Below are 24,306 nucleotides of genomic sequence, written 5' to 3'. Positions count from 1 at the left end.
AAGGATTCAGTGTTATTGGAGGATTTTAGAAATAGTAAATGAAATGCCAGTATGTGGTTATGTATTAAATCTTGGTATATTTTATGATGGGACGTTTAAACAACTATAGTCAAATGAAAATGGAGGTATGATGACGGTAACATGTATAAATATCTGAGTTAAAATACTTGAGTTAATATGAATTATGCTTGATGACTGAGGAAGAGATGCACAAAAGTCTTTTGTAACCGACTGATACACTTTCTACAGTATGTAAAAAAAGGAAGATTTTATGTGTTGTGTTTGTTTTGAAAATTAAAAAAAAAAAACCTTAAAAAAAAAACCTATGATGTTAAAAGGACTAATTAAATGAGAGGATGTAAAAAAAAGAGAGCCGGACAACGCTTTCCTCCTATAATACATATAATTTGTATTAAAAAATAAAAATAACCTTGAATGATAAAAAAAAGACCCCGTTCCCTGGGAAGCTGCAGGCAGGGCTTGGGTGGTGTCTGGTGCAGGCCAGAGGGAAGGAGGAGATATGTTTGTGTGTGTGTATGTGTGTGTATGTGTGTGCACACGCGTGTGCTGGGCAGACACAAGGCTCAAGAGCTTTGTTATCACCTCGTCTTTATTACAGGCAGAGTAAATTGCTTTTGTCTGAAGCCGCAGAAGGGCCAGAAGAGGCAAATGGCATTTCCACGCTGCCTGCTTAATTCCCGGCTGGTGCTCTGCATATTAAGTTCGCTCTCTCTCTGCAACGGGGAAGGCAAATGCTGCAAACTTTCAGCTGCTGAGCTTCCTCCCACCTCAAATTTGGCACTGGGGCGAAAGGAGAGCCGGACGTTTGGGGGGGGTGTGTCTTCTGTTCATCTTAATCCACACGGTCAACCAGGAACAGGCGGTAAACCAGGAAAGGAAGCCGCTTGGGACTTTGCTCTCCATCTTGGGCCCAGGCAGGATTAGCACCAGCTATGTTTCGTGGCTTGCCGTGAGTCCAGAGAATCATGCAGCTCCAAAGGGCAGAAGGCAGCCTCACGACAACGTATGGACAAATCAGGTTCCAGGTATCGTCTGCCAGCACCCCTCACGATGCGGGTTCTAGGCGCCTCGAAGGTTTTTTTGCTCTGTGTAGATTTGGCCGGTGCTGTGGATGTTCAGAAGTCTGGAAACGGCCCTTCTCCGTGGCAACCTCTGTCCTATGAAGCAACCGCCCGATGAAGACAGGAGGGTTAAGAATTAAACAATTGTTTTTCAAAGAGCGTTTGGAAAAGAAAGGAGGGGACCAGCTGCAGGCAGTGGTGCCGGAAAGGATTGCTGATGGAACCTCTGGGGCAGGGGAGAAATGTTACCGATTTGGATCAGTTCGCCCGAACCGGTAGTAAAAAAGTGCTATCAGTTTGGGCGAACCAGTAGCTCTGACAATCAGCTGTGAGACAATCAGCTGTGCTGCACAATTCACGCGACACAGCTGATTGTTGCACAGCTAGTCGTCGGAGCTACTGGTTCGCCTGAACTGGTAGCATTTTTTTTAAGTTCCAAAGACCAGCTGTTCAACAATCAGCTGTGCTGTTCAAAGGTGTCACACGACACAGCTGATTGTCGCACAGCTGATCGTTGGAGTTACCAGTTCACTTGAACCAGTAACATTCTTTTACTACTGGTTCGGGTGAAGCGGTAGCATTTTTTTAACATTCCAATGATCAGCTGTTCAACGATCAGCTGTGCTGGGTAATTAAATGTCACACCGCACAGCTGATCATCGGAGCTACTGGTTTGCCTGAACCTATAGCATTTTTTAAAATATTCCAACAATCAGCTGTGCTGTGCAATTAGATGTCACGCGCCACACCTGATTGACAAACAGCTGATTGTTGGAGCTACAGGTTCGCCTGAACTGGTAGCATTTTTTAAACGTTCCAACGATCAGTTGTGCGACAATCAGCTGTGCCACATGATTAATTGCACGGCACAGCTGATCATCGGAGCTACCAGTTCACCTGAACCAGTAACATTTTTTTACTACTGGTTCGGGTGAACTGGTAGCATGCGCGCGCAAAGCGAACCGGCAGAAGACTTCAGAGCATTTCACCCCTGCCCTGGGGTCTTTGACCTAGATGGCAAATGAAGGATAGAGATGATCAGAAAGGAAGGGGGGGAGGGAAGAATGAAGGATGGATGGATGAAGGACTTGGGTTAGGGACATAAACTTATTTCTCAACATAGTTGAGAAATAACATAGTTGTTATTCCTCCAATCAGTGAGGAGTATTTTTCTCATAATCTAGATCAGGGGTCTCCAAACTTGGCCACTTTAAAGACTTGTGGAGTTCAACTCCCAGAATTCCCTGGCACTAGTGCATTCCTTCTCATGTGTAGACCCCTTGTGGCCTGCTTACTCTCTTGTAATCCCTTCCTCTGCAATCTCTCCGCTCTAGGGGGTGGAAGGAAAAAGAAACAGGCACAGCTCCCTGAGGAATTCTGGGAGTGGAAGTCCATCAGTCTTAAAGCTGCCAACCCTCATCTAGATGTCACATTTCTGTTCCTAGCTTAAGGCTCGGTTGTTCACCAAATGTAGCCTGCTGCTGACTCATTTTCTGCTTTAGATAATCTAGAACCGTGTTTTCTCAACTTCGGACACCTGACGATGGGTGAACTTCAACTCACAAATTCCCCAGCCTGTGTTTTTTTTCTCCAAGCCCCTAAGTAGTCTTCTAAATTTCTCAAAAGTTGCACACCAAGAAGTCCCAACATCCTTCAGACACGACTGCTCAGGATTACGATGTGGGGAGGAACAGGGATCTTCTCCAGCTCTACTCTGCCAGTTCAAGTGGCACCCCACCTTCCCTTCCACCCAGAGGGGCCCTTGCCAAGCCTCCTACCTCCACAGCGCGAGTGTGCCCGGGCGCTCTTCTATCGCCCTCAACCGCCCAGCTGGTCCAAGAGGCTCTGCACATTGTCCGTGAACTCGTTCCGCGTCTTCTCGCTCCCTGCTAGTTTCACGGGGCGCAGGCAGGGGTGGGGGGCCTCCAGGTTCCTGGGGCACCAGACGTTGCAGAGGAAGAACCAGATGGCATCCGGATCGACCTCCATCAGGCGAAGGAAAACACTGCAAAAGCAGGAGGAGAGAAAAGATTCAAGCCAAGGGCTGGGAATGGCAAGCAAGGACAGGGCCCAGCTCTAACACGTGGGGGAACCCCCCTTTCTGGTTTCTGGGCCTTTGACTCAGTTTCATCTTCATTTAACAGTTTACCCTGTATATTATATTACCTACATACCTTATGTATTGTTTATATCTGCTATTTATTTATTTATTTAAACTTATATTATTAGTGATTGCATGACCTCGGTACATGCCATATGCTAAATAAGTAAAAATTTATTTTTGAAACATGCTAAGCTTGATTGTGTGGCTCCATTATCCTGTGCAAATCCAACGGATTTGAGTCCATGCCTGATGTGACCCTCCAAAAAGGGTTATGCCTTCAGTCACTCAAGGGTGTGTGCAAACAAGACCAGGTGGCTTGAGAAACTTTGATTTTTAGCTTCAATTCTTCACCTCTGGCTGTTCTCCCTGCTCTGCAAGATTTTTTTTTGGGTAGCCATGGAGCAGAGCAGCCAAACCTATGAAACTAGCATTTCTGTCAGAACTGCCACCTTACGCTTACCCCAGGGGTCCCCAAACTTGGCAACTTTTAAGACTTGTGGATTGAAGTCCACAAGTCTTAAAGTTGCCAAGTTTGAAGACCTCTGGCCTATCTACCAGCGTTCAGTGCCAGACAGCCACGGACCTTAGAGCAAGGGGGGGGGAGGGAAGGAGGGTAAATGCTTGGAGAGGGGGGGGGGAAGTGAAACTGATGGGAAGAAGGATGCCTGTCAGAGACTATACTTCAAGGTCGCTTGATTGGGGATGAGTTGGGGGGTGGGGACAAGCAATGGGAAGAGGAAAAGTTAAACTTTGGGATTTGGCGCACGAACTTCAGTTCCGGCTTTGCTTCACTGTGGTCCACTTGACCTTCAGTAAACTGTACCTTTCTCAACCAATGGGAGCAAGGATGGTCCTGTCTTAATGGGCCACGTTGAGGCAGAACTCACCAGGGTCAGGTGGGTCTCAATATCCTTTCCCAAACGGCCCTCCAGCCTCCGCTCAACACCTCCTGGGCAGGACAGCTCCCCATATCTGGCCCTGCTTCCCCCCACCCCTGGCTGGAATCTCTTCTGCGAACTCGCTGGTTCCAGTCTGGAGCCAGAGAGATGTGCTCTGCTCCACCATTTGGCCCTTTGGAACGAGCTCCCCGTGGAGATTCGGACCCTCTCCACCCTTAGGGCCTTCCAGATGGCCGTGAAGACCTGGCTGTCCCAGCAAGCCTGGGGTTGAGTTCCCCGCCCTACTCGAATTTGCTGTGTCTGTTGTGCTTTTAATTGTTCGTATCGTCTGATTGTTTTTGTCTTACTTTTTGTAATTTCCCCTCCCTTGGCTTTTGTTCAGCCGCCCTGAGTCCCTTCGGGGAATAGGGCGGCCTACAAATTGAATAAACTCCAACTCCATTTGAAGGCTGGCTCTTCCATTGGTTAATGGTCCTAACAGTGAGGAGAATTAACCAGTGGAACTGCTTGCCACAAGCTCCATTCCTGGAGGCTTTGAAGCGGAGACTGGGCACTCGTCTGACATGGTATAGGGCCGTGATAGGGAACCTATGACACGCATGGCACAGGTGGCAGGTGGAGCCATTTGTCCGGGCACGTGAGGCGTCGCCCTGCACTCTGGCCAGCTGACTTTGGCCTACTTTTGAGGCCATTTTTCGCCCTCTGGCGGCTTTAGGAGCTTCCCTGAAGCCTCGGAAGCATGAAAAAACAGCCATACAGACAAACCAAAAGTCCAGGAAGGTACTTCCGTTTTGCTTGTAGGGCTGGTTTTAGCCCCCCGGAGCCTTTAGGGAAGCCTCCTGAAGGCTCCGGAGGGCTTAAACCGGCCCTACGAGCAAGCAAAGTCCATTCCCAAACTTCCAGTTTGCCCGTACGGCTGTTTTTTTGCGCTCTGGAGGCTTCAGGGAAAAAAATAAAGCCTCTGGAGCCTGGGGAGGGAAAAAAAACACACCAAAAAATAGGGGGGGGGGCTGGTCATGCATGCATGTGCGTTGGGGGTCGTGCGCATAGCATTATGGGTGTGGCATGCCTGCGAATGACCCCCCCGTGTTCCCCCCACTTGTGGCACCCGAGCTACAAACGTTTCACCATCACTGGTATAGGGTCTCCTGCTTGAGCAGTGGGTTGGACTAGAAGACCTCCAAGGCCCCTTCCAAATTTGTTACTGTTATGCTGTTATCCTTCCTTCCTCCCCTTCCTCCTCCTCCTTTTCTTCCTTCACTCCTTCTTCCCTCCCTCCTCTCCTTCCTTCCTTCTCCATCACTGGAGGCTTTGAAGAAGAGACTGGACACTCACTTGTCTGAAATAGTATAGGATCTCTTGCTTGAGCAGGAGGCTGGACTAGAAGACCTCCAAGGCCCCTTCCAGCTCTATTCTGACTGCTATCGCTTTCTCCTGAATCTCCTCTCCTCCGGGTTTCAAACCCTTTCCAATGCCGTCCCCGGGATCTGGTGTTTAGGGCCCTCTCCACTTCTTCAACACTCACTCCAATTGGACCACACCCATTAAAAGCAGAGGCAAGATTCCCAAAGCTGGACTTCCTGAGGGCTTCCCCCTCTTCCCCCCTTTCTTCCAAGTGGAAAAGGAGCCTGGAGGACTTTTAAGCTGCCACGAATGAGGGAGCATGCAGAGGAAAGTAACATCCGTGTAAATTAAGGAAGGACAAAGGGAGACAGTTAAAGCCCTCTGAGGTCCATAAATCTAGCAGTTGGCTAAGGCCACAGGAGGAGAGAGAGACGCACAATTCACTGAAAAGCTCTGTAAGAATGCAGAGAACTCCCCCTCCCCTCTTCCCCTTGTCCCTTTGCTCCTTTTTCTTTCCCTCCCTCCCTTTTGATTCCCATCTTCCTTCTTTCCTCAGATCTCTCCTTCCTTCTCTCCCTACTTTTCCTTTCTTTCTTCCTCCCTCAGATCTCTCCTCCCTCCCTCTTTTCCTTCCTTCCCTCCTTTCCTTCCTTAGATCTATCTTTCCTTCCTTCCCTTCCTCAGGCCTCTCCTTTTCTCCCTCCCTTTCCTTTTTCTTCTTCCTTCCTCAGATCTCTCCTCCCTCCCTCTTTTCCTTCCTTCATCCCCTCTTCTTTCCTTCCTTCCTTAGATCTCTCCTTCCTTCCCTCCTCAGATCTCTCCTTTCTTCCCTCCCTCCCTCCCTCCCTTTCCTTTCTTTCTTCCTCCCTCAGATCTCTCCTCCCTCCCTCTTTTCCTTCATTAGTTCCCTCCTTTCCTTCCTTAGATCTCTCCTTCCTTCCCTCCCTTTCCTTCTTCCTCCCTCAGATCTCTCCTCCTTTCCTTCCTTCCTTCGTTCCCTCCTTTCCTTCCTTAGATCTCTCCTTCCTTCCCTCCCTCCCTCTTCCTTTCTTTCTTCCTCCCTCAGATCTCTCCTCCCTCCCTTTTTTCTTTCCTTCCCTTTCTTCCTTCCTTTGATCTATCTTTCCTTTCCTCTCTTCCTCAGACCTCTCCTTTTCTCCCTCCCTTCTTCCTCCCTCAGATCTCTCCTCTCTCCCTCTTTTCCTTCCTTCCTTCGTCCCCTCTTCTTTCCTTCCTTCCTTAGGTCTCTCCTTCCTTCCTCCCTCCCTTTTTCCTTTTCTCTCCCAGCTGCCCTGACAGGGAAGCATTTTCAAACCATGAAAATTGTCTCATGGATTTCTTGCTTTAGACGAAGGCCGGTTTACAAAAACGGACTCCGCCCAATGTCCCCATGGCAAAAGGAGACGAGCTTCCCCCTCTCTAACGTTTCCCTTACGGGGGGCCGCCCCCAACAGAGTTGGAAGATCTGGAAAAATAAACCCCCACCAGGTGAAGGACAGATGGCAGTGGAGAAAATTCACTTATGTGGTCGCCGAGTGTCAAAAACAACTTGATGGCGCCTCATCAATCCGTAAACACCCCCAACCTCTCTATCCTAGGATGCCTGTTTTCAATCGGGCTGCTTGATCCCTGCCAGGTAGATTTCTTTCCTTTTGTTAAATTGATTGGACAAGCAGGGGGGGAAGGGGGGGCACGGAAGATGTTTCCCTGTCAGGCTGCCTCAGCCCGATCGATGCGGCTGCTGTTCGGGTGGAAATTGGGACGGGCTGCTTTGCAATCTGGACACGACAAGCTTGAATGCGCCGCCTCCCATCCCATCTGCTCTCCCTCTGGGCCCAACTTCACCTGGGCTCTTCTGCAGGCAGGCAGGTCATCCTCCGCTTAACAACACCACGGAGCCCAACATTTCTGGTTGTTAAGCGAGCTTTGCCCGTTTTGCAAGCTCTCTCCCCACGGCCGTGAAGTGAATCTCTGCATTTAACCCGGTTGTTAAGCGAATCTGGCTTCCCCGTGGACTTGGGCTTGTCGGAAGGTCGCAAAAGGGGGTTGCGTGACCCTGTGAAGCTGCGACTGCCATAAATATGAGCCAAGGGTGATCATGTGACCGTGGGGACGCTACAACAGTCATTAAGTGTGAAAAGTGGTCGTAAGTTCCTTTTTTCCAGTGCTGCTGTAACTTCAAACATTCACTAAATGAACTGAGGATTCCCTGTACTGGGCACCTCCTTCCAGCCCCCCCGCCCTTTGAAACAAGCCCCCGTTATTGTTCTACTTAACACCAGCTGACTTTTTCTGTCAACCACGTCCATAAAGATTGAAGTGACATGAAATTAGCTGCGCTGTTATTATCTTGAGGTCACCTGGGAAATGCCAGCAAGCGGCTCGAGAAAGTTATTGAGCTGTGATGCGGCCCCTGCATTTGAGTCTCTTCCCCCTGCAACTCTGCGAAAAACGCTTCCTCGTGCGGCCCACCTCCCCATACATGCTCCGGGGCTCATTTCTGCCCCGTAATTATCAGCCAGCCTGCCTGGTTCTGCAATGCCAGCGTGGCTGGATCTCTCCAGAAACTCTTTTTTTGAGAAATGCCTCTGCCATCTTGGCTAGCTAGAACCCCTAGAGTGGTAAGACTTCAGACGGGTCAATTGGAAGGGGCCCAGGATGTTATAGGAACAGCAGCTGAAAAGTCTCTAGGGCAGTGTTTCTAAACCTTGGTGACTTTAAGTCCTGTGGACTTCAACTCCCAGAGTTCCCCAGCCAGCAGAGCTGGCTGGGGAACTCTGGGAGTTGAAGTCCACAGGACTTAAAGTCACCAAGGTTGAGAAACACTGCTTGAGGGATTCTCAGCCATCCAAGCCATGGTTGCCCCAAAGGGGCTTTTTCAGGAGGCAACTGGAATTTCTGTTTTTATTTCTTTTCTTTTGAAGACGTTCTCATCCAAGAAGCTTCTTCAAGAGAGTCCAGAGAAAGCCCCTTGGGGACAACCATGACCTGAAAGACTGATAATCTCTACAGACGTTTAGCTACGCAATTTGGGATGAAGACCCTTGGAATGGGGGGGTGGGAGCAGGAACGGATTTCCAGAGGAAACAATTGCAGACGACAGGAACCATTTGCACCACTCAAGTCATCCTGAGGACACAGAGGAACCCCCCAAGTGGCCTCAACGACCCTCTCAAAGGATGCAAGGAATATAAATCTTTCCAATCCCCACCATCTAGTCAGAGCTGAAGAAGCTTCTTGGATGAGAAGCGAAACGTCTTCGAAAGAAAAAACCCAGTTGCCTCTTGAAAAAAACCACCTTGGGAAAAGAGCTTAAGTGAGCCATGGTGGTGCAGGGATTAGAAGGCAGCATTGCAGGCAAACTCTGCTTGCTGCCAGCAGTTTGATCCCGACTGGCTCAAGGTTGACTCAGCCTTCCCGAGGTTGGTGTAACAATGAGGGCCCAGTAAGAAGAAGTAAGATGCTGACTTTGTAAAGTGCTTGGAGAGTTGGTGTAAATCACAAATTAATGAAGAGGAAACTAAGAGATGGATGTGGACAAAAAAAGGCAAAAAAAAAAAAAAATGTACACGGATAGATTTTACTGTGAAAAATGTGAAATATTTAGGGATCTTCTTCAGGGAAAATAGTAAGTATTTATTCATAGACATTGATGTACGGAGTTGGAAAAAAAATAGTTACTCATCTTTTTTTTAATTATTATTATTGCAAGGATGCCTGGGGAATTCTGGGAGTTGAAGTCCATCCCTCTTGAAGCTCCCAATGTTCAAAAATGCTGATTTAGGATCTATGAAGGGGCACCAAGCTTACTCCAAAAGGGACACCAAACGATTGGTGATTGTGAGCCCCTTCACCGTAGCCTCCTCTTCCTCCTCCTGCTATCCCTGACAAAAACCTCTTCCCTGGAGAGGGACGTTGGGTGCTTCCAGCAAGCAGGCAGATACCGTTCTTGAATCCAGGGAAGGAAAGAAGCAAAATGCATTGTCTCCAAGTTGCCATGGCTGGGGAATTCTGGGAGTTGAAGTCCACCTGTCTTCAAGTTGCTTAACAGAACGACAGAGTTGATAGGGACCTTCTCGTCCTATACAATTCCAGACAAGTGGCTCTCCAGCCTCTTCTTGAAAACCTCCAGTGTTGGAGCACCCACAACCTCTGGAGGCGAGTTGTTCCACTGATTAATAATCAGGAAATTCCTCATTTTCAGATTGGATCTCCCTCTGGAGCTTCCACCCATTTCTTCTTGCTCTGCCCTCAGGGGCTTTGCAGAATAGGATAGGATAGTAGGGTTGGAAAGGGACTGTGGAGGCCACCTAGTCCAACCCCCTGCTCAAGCAGGAGACCGTTTCCTGTTGCAGAAAATGGCTGTCCAATTTCTTCTTAGAAACCTTGGGTGACGGAGCACCCAGAACCTCTGGAGGCGAGTTGTTCCACTGGTTAACAATCAGGAAATCCCTCCTTATTTCCAGATTGGAGATCTCTTTCACGAGCTCCCACCCATGACTTCTTCATCTGCCCTCAGGGGCTTTGCAGAAGAACACAGAACTGGATAACAAGGTTGGAAGGGACCTTGGAGGCCTTCCAGTCCAACCCCGCTTAAGCAGGAGGCCCCATCCAGACAAACGGAGGTCCAGTTTCTTCTTAAAAACTTGTCATGATGGAGCACGCAGAACTTCTGAAGGCGAGCCATTCCATTCGCCCTACACAGCTGTTTGAGGTTCAAATGGGTGATGAAATGTAAACCTATTTTTGCCACCGGTTATCTGGGCGTGATTTGAGGATGTGTGTGTCATGTGAACAGGTAGGCATGGCCAACTTGTTAAAAGATTTACAGGATTTTTTACTACCTGTTTGCCCAAAGCTTCCGACAATCACGCAGCTCAGCTGTGAGCCGTTCGCAGAACCAAGGACAATCGTCCCCACTGGTTCGGCCAAACCGGGTGGATTCCACCCCCCCGGTTCAAATCCTGCCTCCCACCTGGCTGGTGCTCCAGAGGAGTGAAAGGCCACCTGAGCAAGGAGGGGCTGATGGGCTTGCTGGGCTCAAAGACCAACCTCTCTTGCGAATTGGCTTGGGAGCTTCTGAAGCTTAAAAAGAGAACCTGGACTCGGCCACTTTCTGTATTCTTTTAGAATAACGACTCTGGCTGTTTCCAGGCAACCTGTGTTTCCATGGCGAAAGATTCCCTGTGTGTGTGTGTGTGAAAGAGAGAGAGAGAACCCAGCATGGGCTTCTGATTGTGTTCGCTTTGTTCTGTTAGGCGGGATCGATTCCAACTTGCCTTCGCTCACCCCCGACCAAGGCTGGAAGAGTTGGGGAGGGCAAAAACAAGCGAAAAAACAGGCCGTTTTTTTGCTCAATTTTGCCCCCACAGCCAGAAGCACTCTACAAGCCTCCTAAAGACTATGCATGCCCTTTTTTTTTTGGCAAAAAGCAGGCCCAATTTTTGCTCATTTTTGCCCCTCCCCAGCCCCCAGGAGCACTTTGCAGGCCTCTCAAACTCTCTGCATGCCCCACTTTTCACAAAAAACAAGGCATGCAGAGGGTTTGGGGGGAACCTGCAGAGTGCAAAACCTTTTTCTTTTAATTTACCTCTTCAAAATCTTGGTGCGTCTTATACTCCGAAAAATACAGTAATTATTTCTGCCCTGAGCCTTGGATCACTTGCCTGAGCGCTCTAAGTTTCTCAACCGTGGCAACTTTGGGATTTGTGGACTTCAATTTCCCATGGCCGGCTGGAGTAACAGTGCCACATAATGCTTTAAAAAAAAAATCTAGAAAGAGGTCCAGAGAACTCTACACAACAAGAGGGGAGCTCCAGAGGCTGGAGAATGAATTGTAAGCCAGGAAAGCTGTTGCTCTGGTAGTGCCGAGGCCCCGCAGCCTGCAGCCACACCTCTCTTACCTGCGAGCAGCTTCTTGCAGCCTCCCAGGCTGCCTGGCGCTGAGGTAGGGCAGGCAGGCATCCACCACCGTATTCAGGTCGTTCTCGCCTGCAGAAACAGTTAGGACGGGTGGGGGGTCAGAGGAGGGGGCTCTCCATTGTGCTCTCCAGCGTATATTTATCATCCAGCCCACCCGTCCTGCCTCTAACTGCCTTCCCTGGCTGGAAGAGAGCAGCAGCAGAAGGAGAGGGCTGCCAGGAAAGTGGAGGGAGGAGGAATCGGGGAAAAGAAGTAGCATCAGCTGCCTAGGCCGGAAGCCCCAGCATGGAACAATACTAGGAGCGTTGTGTGGCCCTCCTGTTACTCACCCAGATCCAGAGCCTGGCAGAGGGACCCGAGGCCCTGGAGCACAGCCAGCTGCAGTTTGAAGGCTAGGGTGTGGCTGTAGACGGGCCCGGCGTGAGCGCTGGTGGGGGCCTGGGCGACAAGGGAGGCAGCCAGCTTTGGCAAGACATCTTTGGAGAAGCGGCTCCGTAGGAAATCCCCGCTGTGGGCCCCGAGAGTGCACAGCACCTGCCAAGAAGGCCAACAGCTGGTCACTCATCCCCAGAGATAGGAGAGAGAGAGAGAGAGAGAGAGAGAGAGACCTTTTCCGGGGTTCCTCTTTTATTATTTATTTATACATTTCCCTTTAGTCAATTTGCAAATACATAATAGTAGCAATAACAACATTCTTTACTTCTACACAATGGCAGCCTTTTCAATTTCTACCCGTGTTATCTAACCTTAGCTAAAAACCTTACAGATAAACAGAAAAATGATCTGAGAAAGAAAATAAGACTTTCGAGAATTAACCTAACAGCCAGATGTGCAACAATGAAAGAAGGTAACTAGACAAAGTTAACGGAACACATTAAACCTGGACTTGGAGAACTGGAAAACCTTTTCCAGGGGGTCCCGTGATTCACTTCCCTTTTCTCTGGGCTTGTTTCCTCTTTTTACCTTCCTCCCGGAGAGAAAGAAGAGAGAAAGAAGCAAGGAGAGGGAGAGAAAAGTTCCCCGAGGATGGGCCCCATCACAATCCTGAAAGCTCAGAGGACTAAACCTCCCCGTGACCGATCCAGATTGGATCCTTCAAGGTCAGAATGGGACACGTAGAGTCGCCTTACCTGAAAGGCCCGGAGGACAGCCAAGGGGTCATCGTTAATCAAGCGGCAGACGAGAGCAGGCCACGCCCGATGTGCCAACGGGAGGAGCACGTTTTCATGTGGACCAAGGACCATCACACCAAGCTCAAGGACTTCGAGGGCCTACCAGGAGATGCCTCGGAGTCAGAAGATGAACACGCCAGGATTAAGGGAGACTAGCGGTGAGGCTGGGGAAACGGAGGCCCAGGGCTCTAACTCATAATGCACAAATAGAATGTTTGTGGCTAAGGGTTGAAACGTGGGCTCCTTAATGGTCTCTTGAGCTTAGCTTGCTTGCAGATGTTTCATGGGCCAGGTTGGTCGCATCATCAATGCAGAAAGGAATGAGGTTTGCACTGTTTATTATCCCTTCTATCACGGATAACATTTAGCAATAGCAGTTAGACTTATATACCGCTTCATAGGGCTTTCAGCCCTCTCTAAGCGGTTTACAGAGTCAGCATATTTGCCCCCAACAACAATCCGGGTCCTCATTTCACCCACCTCGGAAGGATGGAAGGCTGAGTCAACCCTGAGCCGGTGAGATTTGAACCGCTGAACTGCAGATAACAGTCAGCTGAAGTGGCCTGCAGTACTGCACCCTAACCACTGCGCCACCTCGGCTCTTAGTTTCCTAGTTGGGTCATGAAACGTCTGCAAGAAACCAACCAATCCCAGAGAGCATCAAGGTCCCAACAAGCCCCTTTCCTCCTCTCCACAAATCCCACTCCCTTCCAGCAGTGATGATGTTCCCTAGTTGGGTCATGAAACGTCTGCAAGGAAACAGTCGAGTTGAGAGAGCACCAAGGAGCCCACAATCTATGATGCACTTGGTACTTTGGGCCAGTGACAGATTGAAGCGAAGACCAAGCAAGAAGGAAGATGGAGAGTCACATTATGCCTGAGATGGAGGCCATGGAGCAGCCAACGGTCCTCCTCCTACAGCTCCAATTGAAGGAGAACCTTTTGCAGGAGGCAAAGATGAAGGGGGCTGCCCGAGGGGCTCCATTGCCAAAAGCAGTTGGGACGAGACTTGGGATAGGGGCAGCTTTGCTGTTCTGCTCAAGGCCTCCTCCTCCTCCTTCCCAAGGTCAGGTTCTCCTGAGCCTGACAAGGACCTGCTACTCTGCTGACCGGTTAAAAGGGACAAGGAATGAATGCTCCAGGCTGGGAGTTGTGGAAACGTCCATAGGAAACCACAATCCTGTGGGCTAAACATGCGGTCAAAACCACAGAAGGCAGACGTGGGTATTTTTATAACTTCTATTCCTTAGCTGCCGTGTGCTGCCTTCTTCTTCTTGTGTAACTAAGGGGAAACAAGACATCTGTACATACTTGCTTCACGCTGCATTCGGGGTCCTTCCATCCTTATGGAGGACCCACCTTTGTTCAGGTAAATAAAGGTCTTTGTTTATCAATTGTTGAATTATCCAGCCCCATCCGATGTTATGACTGTTGCTGGTTTTTAATTGTTGTTTTTATTTTTTGTACCCCCCCTTCCCTTCTTACTGTTAGCCGCCCTGAGTCTTCCGGGAGGAGGGCGGCATACAAGCTAAATAAATTCAATTCAATCAAGAGAGATCTGGGCTCCGTCTCCTCGTTCGCACTGAGATACACCTGGTTCCCTGCTTAACAACCCGGGTTGGGCTTTGGGGCAGATCTTAGCACACCTGGGCAGGTGAAGGAAGAGGTCGCCCCGCAGTAGCCAAAGGCAAGGACAGGCTCCCCCGTGAGGGGCACAGGGACCTTGGCATCATCAGAGGACAGCATGGCCGCCCTTACCTTCAGCCGCACCGCGAGGCTCTTGCTGGGCAGCAAGTGGACAGCCCTCTCCAGGACATCTTTCGCCATCTTGGCCTGCAAGGGCAGCGGCCTGTCTGCCTCGGGAGATCCTTCCGGTGCGTCGGGCGGCACTGCAGGATCCTCTGGGGAGGCAAGAGGCCACAGCTGTGGGTGGAAGGGAAACGGGCTTTGCCAGCGTCGTACAGTCAGCCCAACAGCTGTGGGTGCTGAGACCTGGCACTGATTCATCCACTCCATGAGTGGGCATTGCCCATCCCCCTGTCCAACCACAGGCCAAGACGTTCACAGCCGTACCAACCTTCTTCCTCCTCCTCGACATCCCCCTCTGCCATCTGCTTTTGCTTCACGTATGCCGAGAAGAACTCTTCCATTTCGGCTGCAGTGGGAAGGTTGGCTGGCCTCGGTGTCGGCGGGCAGGAGGAACCCCCTTCCGGCTTTCGGTGGGTTTCCTGCTCTGGCCCAAACCAGGAAGCTGCCAAGAGGAAGAAAACGTAGTTGGGCCTCCTGGATCCAAGAGACAGGATGGGCAGTGGTGAGAATTTCAGACCAACCTCTGGGCGAATAAAACCCAGTCCTCGTCCTCTGTATCAGAATAACAGAGCTGGAAGGGACATTAGAGGTCTTCTAGCCCAATCCCCTGCTGAGGCAGGAGATCTTGTTATCATTTCAGACGACTGACTGGTCGGTCTCTTCTTAAAAGCCCCCATTTTTGGAGCACCCACAACTTCTGGACGTGAGCTGTTCCACTGACAAATTCTTCTCACTCTCAGGGAATCCCTCATTTCCAGATGGGATCTCTCTTTAATGTGCTTCCACCCATTACCTCTTCTCCTGCCCTCTGGGGCTTTGGAGAACAGAAGAGAACAAAGTAACAGGGTTGGAAGGGACCGTGGAGGTCTTCTAGTCCAGCCCCTCCCCCCCAGGAGACCCTACACCTTTTCAGACAAATGGCTATCCAACCTCTTTAAAAACCTCCAGTTTTGGAGCACCCACAACTTCCGGAGGCAACGTCTGTTCCACCGGTTGATTGTTCTCACTGTCAGGAAATTCCTCCTCATTCCCAGGTTGAATCTCTCCTTGATCAGTTTCCATCCACTGAAACTTAAACTCCCTTTGCTCACCTCCGTGGTGATCTCGACAGCCAATTATGCCAGCGGGGCATGGAAGGTTTCAGCAAGCATATTAACAAGAGACATAGATGCCTTTGCCGAATCCCAAACATTTGCTATTTTGACCATCTTACTAACGAAAAGGTGCTCCAGAAGAGTTTCTCCTGCACACTACACAACATCGTCACATGCAGAAGATTCCAACTTGCAGGGCATGTTCTCTGCATGGAGAACCAGTGAATCCCCAAGGGGGCAATGAGATGCGCGCACGCACACGCACACACACGATGCCCAACGACCAAGGGGAAGCTCTCGAAATATATGGTGAAGAACGTTCACGGAAGCCTTAAAGACTCTACGCATCGCCTGGGAAGACACTGAAGTACCGGTACTTGCCCAAGGCCAAAAATGCTGGAGACCCCTTTCTGCCCGATTTGCCACATAGCACAGGAGGACCTGAGCCCAGGTCAGTGTGGTGAAGGGAGCTTGGGGAAGGCAGGCCGAGGCTTTTCTCCCGCAGTGAAGGAAGACACCCCTGCTTTCCCTCTGGCCTGCAGTTATGTGAGCGAGGCTGCCAATTGAAGGGAATTCTCTCCATTCAATTAGCTCCGTTTCAAAAGCTGAAACCTGGCTCGCTCACAGACGTGTTGGTGATCAAAAAACCCCTGAACATCATCCTTGGCCGAGGGCTACAAGACCCAAGGACGGATAGAAACAGGAGGAACAGAGGGAGCTCCATTAGAAGAACAAACGCGGCCTCTGTCCAACGGAACCTCTTGCTCCAGAGAGGAGGCAGGGCCCATTCTACCAACACAGGGTTCAAGAGTGACAGGCAGCCTTGGGGGAAGTTGGTGGCTGGAGGCTGCCCCTTCTGCCCTTTTAAACTTATCCAATATCTAAAGTCCAATATCTCAGGGGCTGCCACAAAGAAGAGGGGGGTCAAGCTATTCTCCAAAGCACCTGAAGGGCAGGACAAGAAGCAACGGATGGAAACCAATCAGAGAGAGAAGAAACCTAGAAATAAGGAGATATTTCCTGATAGTGTGAACAATTAAACCAGTGTGGGGGTCCTCCGTCACTGGAGGTTTTTAAGGAGAGGCTGGACAGCCACTTTGCTGAATTGGTACGGGGTCTTCCGCTTGAGGAAAGAGTTGGACTCTTTCCTCCCAAGGTCCCTTACAACTGTTATTCAGTGGAACGGTTTGTCTTCAGAAGTTGTGGATGCTTCAGCACTGGAGTTTTTTAAGAAGAGGCCGGACAGCCACTTTGCTGAATTGGTATGGGGTCTCCCGCTTGAGGAGGTTTTTAAGAAGAAATTAGAGAGCCACTTGTCTGGAGTGGTATAAGGGCTTCTGCTTGAACAGGGGGTTGGTCCCTTCCAACTCTCTTATTCTGTTTTCATTTGTAAAACCGCCCAGTCATGTACGTGAGGTGGGTGGTGTTGAAATGTGATCGTTAAAATAAATAAAAATGCAGGGATGTCAAGCTTATTTCTGCCAAGGAGCAACCTCCTTCGCTCAGAATATAAAGACTGTCAGGCTGGACAAAAAGGTGCAAGACTGATATACAGCCCCCCACCCCCCTTACACATCGCTTGAAGCTTGTAGTTAGCAGCTGCTCGTTTTCTGGTCTAGTGCAGATGATGATGATAATAATTTTATATGCCATCTGACTCTCAGGGACTCTGGGCAGTTTACAAAATGTGAAAACATTTAAGAAAATGGCACACACAAAAAGAACAATGACGGGAGAGATAACAAATCCAGATGGGAACAAAGGGAAATCAGCAAAGAGGGCTTCAATCACCCTTGCAAACAGCCAGGGGTTCAAGGCCCTATGAAACACCAGTAAAGGGAGGGGGGGGGGGTAAGCTGTTTGAATCTTGGGGAACCTCATTTTAGAGAGCCGAGGTGGCACAGTGGTTAGGGTGCAGTACTGCAGCCACTTCAGCTGACTGTTAGCTGCAGTCCAGCGGTTCAAATCTCACCGGCTCAGGGTTGACTCAGCCTTCCATCCTTCCGAGGTGGGTAAAATGAGGACCCGGATTGTTGTTGGGGGCGATATGCTGACTCTGTAAACCGCTTAGAGAGGGCTGAAAGCCCTATGAAGCGGTATATAAGTCTAACTGCTATTGCTACTATTGCTATTGCTATTCCAGAGGGCCTGCGGCTGCTAGAGAGGAGGGAAGCTTGTGGGAGATAGACAGATGGCTTCCTTTAACAGAAGGAATGAGGGGAGCACCAGCCTTGCAAAATTAAACTGACCAGGCAGATGCTATGGGAGGCGGTGGTCCCTCAAGTAAGCAGGCCCTGTGTTACAGGGGGCGGTCTTTGAGAGAGCAACCGACACCTGGAAATCTATGGAGATTCTCCGCCATCCAGGTCATGGTGGCCCCCAAAGGTGCTTTTTCCCCCAGGAGGCAACTGGCATGTTCAGTCGCCTCCCGAAAAAAGCACCTTTGGGACAGCACCTTCAATCGTACCCAGAAGGAAACTGGCAAGCGGTGCAGCTCAGGAAGCAGAGGGGCCTTGCTGCATTCTGGACCCATCGCAGCTTCGCTGGAGGGCAGCCCCTGTAGAGAGCAGAGCAGGAGTCGAAGCTCCGGTCAGGAGGTCTATGGAGATTCTCAATCAATCATCCAGGACACCATGGTTCTCCCAAAGGTGCCCCCCCCAAAAAAAGATAACTGGACTTTCTTGGGTGTTTTTCTTTGAAAACGTTTTCACTTCTCATCCAAGAAGCTTCTTCAGAATTGTGAAGCCTATTTATTTGTTTGCCCATCTTAACTTATTAATTCATCTACAATTCATCTACAATTCTGTAAACACCCAAGAAAATCCAGTTGCCTTTGGTGGTGGTGGTGGGGGGGGGCGGAAGAAACCCCACCTCTGAGATGACTATCTGAAGGGTTCCTGATGGCACAACTTGTGCACCAGATGAAAGGTCGTGCAAAGGTCTTCCTGGCCACAGCAGCCACCTGTTTGTGAACCAGGAGTTGTGAGTCCAGAAGACCCACAAACTGTATGCTGCTTTTGAACAGGGAAGTGTCGTCCATTCAAGGTCAAAGGTGGAATATCTCCAGATCTGGGCAGTCCAAACACCCAGCCACCCAGCCTTGGTAGGAGTGAGTTGGAGATGGGTCCTCCCTATGCAAACCCACCTGGGTTCCTGGCACTGGGGCAGAACCTCACCAGCCGTGCTTGGATGGCCTGGAGTTGAAAGATATAACTGGGTTTCATCATCGTACTGTTGAACTAAACCTTAAATCAGTGGATGACTTCAGCCATGTGAGGAGGGACGCTGTGGGTACCAGAAAGGGGGACAAGCCATGCTTCCTCATTCTCACAAGGCAACGTTTAATGGAGGGGGCCTAGACCACTGCCCCCCTCCCTGCCCAAACTTTCCAGACTGGTAGATTCAATTGGAAGACAGGGTGTTCCTCTAAGACCTATGACAGTGATTTGTTTATTTATTTATTAGACTTATATACCGCTTCATAGGGCTTTCAGCCCTCTCTAAGCGGTTTACAGAGTCAGCATATTGCCCCCAACAACAATCCGGGTCCTCATTTTACCCACCTCGGAAGGATGGAAGGCTGAGTCAACCCTGAGCCGGTGAGATTAGAACAGCCGAACTGCAGATAACAGCTGAAGTGGCCTGCAGTACTGCACCCTAACCACTGCGCCACCTCGGCGATGTGATGGCAAACCTTTTAGACACCGAGCGCCCAAACTGCACGCACACGCATGGCCAAACTGAAAAGTGTGCGTGCATGGACATGCGCAAATGTGTGGCTGGCAGGAGACGGGGCATCCCAACACCAGCAGCGTGGCAAGAGGTAAGATATTTTTCTTTTGAGAACTTCCGTTTCATCGTTTGCAGGGAAACAGAAGCTCACGACAGAAACGCCACGGAGATCTCACCTGGGGCAAAGGCGCATGGGCCAGCAGAGAGGGCTCTGTATGCCACTCCTGGCACGCGTGTCATAGGTTCGCCATCACGGCTCTATGACATGCAGGGCTTTATAGGGCAATAACCGGCATCCTGGATTCTACTTGATAAGTAAAACTCTTTGTTCCTTGTTCAGGGTTTCATTAGTTAAGATAAATACAATTAAGGGATGAACACACAAAGTTTTTAGCCCATGTTAACAAAACACAACTGCCACACTGACATTTTATGCAATCTCCAACCAATGAACCCCACCCAACCCCACCCCATGGTGGCTGGGTAATTCTGACAGTTGAAGTCCACAAGTCTTAAAAGTTTCCCAAAGTTGGACAAGACCCCTGCACTACACCGGACTCTCTCTCCCAACCTGGCCTAATGTCTTCTTCACTCAGCAGCCTTAAAGCATACAGGGAGTCCTCAACTTACGACCCAAAACAGAGCCAGGAATTTTGGCCGTACGTCGCTGCAGTCATAAGCCAAGCCAGCGTGAGATTTGACTTGAATTTAGGTCCATTCATATGATGGTCAATAACCGAACCACATTGTTGTTAAGCAAATCACATGGCTGTAACTTCGAATCCAGCTTTGTTCAACGGGCGTTTTTTTTTTTAATGTTGCCACAGGACACTGCAGCCGGTTGCAAAGGCTAACTGACCAATGCCCAAAATGTGATCACATGACCAAGGGGTAGTATGGCAGTCAAAACTCTCAGGAGAGGTGGCAAAGTGTTTTTTTTTTTAATTTGGTCGTAACTTTAAACATTAAGCAACCAGTTGTAAGTTGAGGACTACCCGTGTTGGCTGGGAAACATAGGAACTGAAGTCCAACAGATCTGGAGGCTACTAGCACAGCCGCGGGGGACGCAGTGGTCAGAGAGCAGTACTGCAGGCTAGTTCTGCTGACTGCCAGCTGCCTGCAATTGGGCTGTTCAATTCTGACCGGCTCAAGGTTGACTCAGCCTTCCGCCCTTCCGAGGTCGGTAAAACAGGGACCCAGATTGTTGGGGGAAATGGACCGACTCTAAACTGCTTAGAGAGGGCTGTAAAAAAACACTGTGAAGCGGCATATGAGTCTAAATGCTGCTGGGGCTGGAAACCTGAGTTTATCTTAAGGGCAAAACCAGCCAGTTCTGCAGCCGAGGCATTCAGACAGCGCTTCCCAACCTTTTGTTTGTAGTTACCTAGCGAGGCCATCAGGGTCCGTAGAGCCCCCAGGAACGAAGACGCCCGTTCACTGTGACACTGATCCAGCCTGGCCAAAATGTCTTCCACCAGGTCCTCCACCAAGGGCGCCCCCTGGGCATCCGAGTGTCGCAGCATGGCCTCCAGGACCTGCAAGGCGTGGGGCTCATCGGCCGGGTGCCTCAGGTGCAAGGAGACCCCGTTCACCAGGTAATCGGCGTTCTGCCTGAGGAGCTCAGGGACAGAGAGGTAGCCGCAGGCCTGGCAGATGTCGGCCAGGGTCCCCTTTGCCGTCTGGCTGACCAGGAGCGTGCCGTCCCCAGCCTTTTCCAGCACAGGGTACAAAGCGGAGATTAAGAGCAAGCGGAAGTCCTTCCCCAGGGTGGAGGCAAAGGTGCTGATCCCTTCCAGTTGGATACAGACCTGCCAAATGTTGCTGTTCATACAGCGGAGGGTGGGGCTCGAGCCCGGGGACACCAGAGGTGCGTGAGCTGCTCCATACGTAACAGCAAGGGGCCTGGCCTCTGTGGCTGTGGATTCATCGCAGGACTCTTGGACCTCCAAGCGGGTGGCCAAATGCCAGTTTCCGGAGTCCACGTATTCTTCTAGCACGGACGTCACGATCCCCACGAGATCCTCAGAGCTCAGCGAGGTGTTCCGCGCCTCCTGCCCTGCGGCTCCAGCGATCAGTTCATTGACAACCATGGCGGCCTGCTTCCGGTACGCGGCGGACTCCCTGTACAGGTCCATGAAGTGATCCACAAGCAAGTAGAGATTCCCGTAAGTGCCCAGAGCCCGGCAAATCTGCTGCAGGAGGGGGAAAATCCGGTCGTCCGTGAAGAAGCGGAAGTACTTCCTCTGGAGGCTGCCCCGGGCGGGCTGAGGAAAAGCTTCCGGGGCACAGCTCCTCTCCTCCACCACCTTCACGTCCTTCACCTCCAGCTCCAGGACTTGCATCAGGGCCTTGGACAGACGCTGAAGGTGGGAGGCAGAGTGGAGAACCACACTCACTTTGGGGCCCAAGAGCTTCAGGTACCCCAGGGCCAGGTTCAAAGTGGCCACCTTGCCTTGGTCGTTCTGGGAGGTCATTAAGCGGGGCAGAGCAGTGGCCAGAGAGTGGAGATCCTCAGATAGGATGTCGGCCAGGAGCCTGTTCCCGGCCACTCTCTCCTGCGCGGACATCTCCTTCAAGGCCCTCTCGCTCGGACGCTGGACCTCGGGGCTCTCGTCATTCACAAGGCCGACCAAGGCTTTTAACAGCTGGCCGGCCGAGTCCACCAACGAGCGCCCGCAGGTGGTCAGGAGGAGGTGGGCCATTTCCACCAGCTCCCGTCGCACCTTCCAGTGAGGGTGGACAGAGGCAGATGCGGCCACCTTCTTGATAAGGATGGAGAGTTTGGATGCCGTGTTTCTCGTCCAGGCTGCGTCTCGGTGGACCACCAGGGCCTCCATTTTGCTCTGTCCGGAGGCTGGTTTCTTCCTCTCCTCTGGAATCTCCGCTAGCTGTTCGTCGGCCATCACCAGGCTGACGGCCGTAGAGAAGAGCTTGATGGCCGAGACCGTGACGGCGTGACCTTGCTTGGCATCTGCTGAGATAATCTTGGAGAGAGAGATGGAGATGCCAGGGAGGAAGGAGGCAAAGAGATCTCCACATTGCCTCCTCTCCTCTTTCTCCAGGGACCGGTGGTCCTCTGGGCAATTGCACTGCAGAAGGAGAGCCTGCAGGCACCGGAGGGCCGTGATCTTAACCTGCCGGGCTTTTTCCTGTTCTGCAAGGGCCAAGAGCAGGGAGACGGCGAAGCCCAGCTGGGGAAGGCTGGAGGGCTGGTAGAGAGACAAAAGGACGTCTCCGTAAGCGGAGTGGAGCAGCGCGAGCAAGGCCTGGCCCACGTCCTGCTTCAGCTCCTCCGACAACGGGGCCAGCTGGGATGGGTTGGAGAGAGACGCCAGGCAGACACAGAGCTCGGAGAACAGCTCCAGAAGGAGATCCGCCTTCTTCACGCAGGTGGACGAGAGCACGAAGCCGACGCACTGCACCACGCTTCGGACCACGCCCTCCCGCTTCGGCCCAGGAGTCTTGAGGGCGAATCTCAAAGGGAAAAGGACGTATTCCTGGAGTTCCTGCAGGGCTGAGTCGCTGACCACCCGCAGCTGGGAGTGGAGGCGCTCCACGTTCTCCACTGTCTGGGCTTGGGTCAGCTGGACGCAGGAGGGGCGGAGGGCTCCGAAGGCCTCCTGGGGGGTGTCGAAAATAGCCATGGCTGCTGCCGCCACTGCTCCGCTCTCAGGCTTATTTCACTTCCATCCTCCTGCCAGAAGAAAAGGACGTTTTTATTCATTTAGTTACATCCATGGGGTAGGGTGGCATAGATAGGAACAAGAGGTGGAAGGGACCTTGGAGGTCTTCTAGTCCAGTGTTTCTCAACCTTGGCGACTTTAAGTCCCGACTTTAAGCTCTGCTGGTTGGGGGATTCTGGGAGTTGAAGTCCACGGGACTTAAAGTCGCCAAGGTTGAGAAACACTGTTCTAGTCCAGCCCCTTGCTCAAGGAGAACCTATATTAACATTTCAGGCGAGTGACTGTCCAGAGATCCTCCCTATATTACTTTCATAAACCTCATGGCGGGAATCGTAGTTAATTCAGGCAGTCCTCGACTTACAGCAGAGATCCAGACCCTTCCCACTCTCGTGGCCTTCCATAAAGCCACCAAAACCTGGCTATTCCGACAGCCCTGGGGTTGCTGATTTCTAAATCAGGTCCAACCCCCAGCTACGCCGAATGTATGTTGTGTTTTTTTAAACTGTTTTTGTTTCTTTCCCCTATGTGTTATTTTATTTTATTTTGTATTTGTAAGCTGCCCGGATTTGTATTTGGGCGGCATATAAGCTCATTAAATTGCGAATTGCAACCATTCGTTTAGCAACCGTTACAATGTCACTGAAAAAAAGTGACTTATTTATTAGCAGGTTTCACACTTATATGACTTTTGCAGCCTCTCCCAGCGGGTCATGTGATCAATATTCAGGCGCTTGGCAACCGGTTCGTACTTATGACGGTTGTCGCATTGTCCCCAGGGTTACGGAATCACATTTTTTTTGTAACCTTCCTTCCCGGGGCGGCTTCTGACCAAGTTTAAAGCCAACGGGAGGAGCCGGATTCGCTCAAGGACTACACGATTCGCTTAATGACCGCGGCCAGAGTGGTCGCAAGGTGGGGCGGAGCTCCCTGAACAACCCACTTTGCTCAGTAAGGGGAAATTTTGGGCTCAGGTGTGGTCGTAAGTCGAGGACTAGCTATACTCCCTCGTTTCCCCCCCCTCAACAACAACCCTGTGAGGTGGGCCGGGCTGAGAAAAAAAAAGGGGGGGGGACTGGCCAGACGGCTTCCGTCCCTGGGGCAGGATTCGAACTCCTGACTTCCAGCCTTAAGTAGCCCTTGCTTGGGCGGCTGCCCCCTCCCCCCCCCCCGTAGGCCCATAACTTTGCCTCAGGAATCTCCTCAGAAAGACCCCCGCCCATTCAATCCAATAGGGGCTCCCCCAGAGGCTGGGCCTTCCCTGCCTACCATGGGAGCCCGGGCCAGGCAGCGTCCCTCAACGGAGAACGGACAGGCCGGAGGCTTTGCAAGGCCGGACTCCGCTCGGACGGCCTGAGGGGAAACGCGCCCCCTTACCTTGCCCGACGCTCAAGGCGCCTGCGCGAACGCCGGCCTGCGCATGCCCGGAGCCTTCGGCCCGCCGGCGCGGACTGCGCAGGCGCATCGT

The 24,306-nt window shown here is 51.1% G+C and overlaps 1 protein-coding gene across 4 annotated transcripts; it reads right to left on the bottom strand.

Annotated features, from left to right (window-relative positions):
• Positions 1 to 842: 842 nt before the first annotated feature.
• TTI1 (TELO2 interacting protein 1) lies at positions 843 to 24,261 on the bottom strand. Of its 4 annotated transcripts, none has more exons than XM_032218247.1 (9): positions 24,216 to 24,261; positions 20,543 to 22,852; positions 14,601 to 14,774; positions 14,282 to 14,424; positions 12,482 to 12,622; positions 11,681 to 11,885; positions 11,333 to 11,420; positions 2,861 to 3,087; positions 843 to 1,178 (listed from the first exon to the last, which is right to left on the bottom strand). In XM_032218247.1, exons 2-8 carry the CDS (start codon positions 22,800 to 22,802, stop codon positions 2,901 to 2,903), a joined length of 3,198 nt encoding a protein of 1,065 aa, XP_032074138.1. In that variant the 5' UTR covers positions 22,803 to 22,852; positions 24,216 to 24,261; the 3' UTR covers positions 843 to 1,178; positions 2,861 to 2,900. The 4 variants fall into 4 exon arrangements, with proteins under 4 accessions (XP_032074138.1, XP_032074139.1, XP_032074137.1 ...); XM_032218248.1 differs by lacking the exon at positions 24,216 to 24,261 and adding an exon at positions 24,108 to 24,209 and having other exon boundaries at positions 843 to 1,193; XM_032218246.1 differs by lacking the exon at positions 24,216 to 24,261 and adding an exon at positions 24,108 to 24,209.
• Between the last annotated feature and the right edge of the window lie 45 nt (positions 24,262 to 24,306).

Source organism: Thamnophis elegans, chromosome 5 (assembly GCF_009769535.1).
Source record: "Thamnophis elegans isolate rThaEle1 chromosome 5, rThaEle1.pri, whole genome shotgun sequence".
Classification (NCBI taxonomy): domain Eukaryota; kingdom Metazoa; phylum Chordata; class Lepidosauria; order Squamata; family Colubridae; genus Thamnophis; species Thamnophis elegans.
Note: the sequence above shows the minus strand (reverse complement) of the source record. Positions and strands in the feature narration are given on the sequence as shown.

What these genes read in the sequence shown, in the direction of transcription:
- TTI1 (XM_032218247.1), bottom strand. Translation starts at nt 22,802, where the DNA reads ATGGCTATTTTCGACACCCCCCAGGAGGCCTTCGGAGCCCTCCGCCCC. An exon ending in CTGTCCTCCGGGCCTTTCAG is followed by an intron (nt 11,886 to 12,481) that starts GTAAGGCGACTC and finishes CCTTCTTGGCAG; the next exon opens with GTGCTGTGCACTCTCGGGGC. An exon ending in CTGCAAGAAGCTGCTCGCAG is followed by an intron (nt 3,088 to 11,332) that starts GTAAGAGAGGTG and finishes CTGCTTTTGCAG; the next exon opens with TGTTTTCCTTCGCCTGATGG.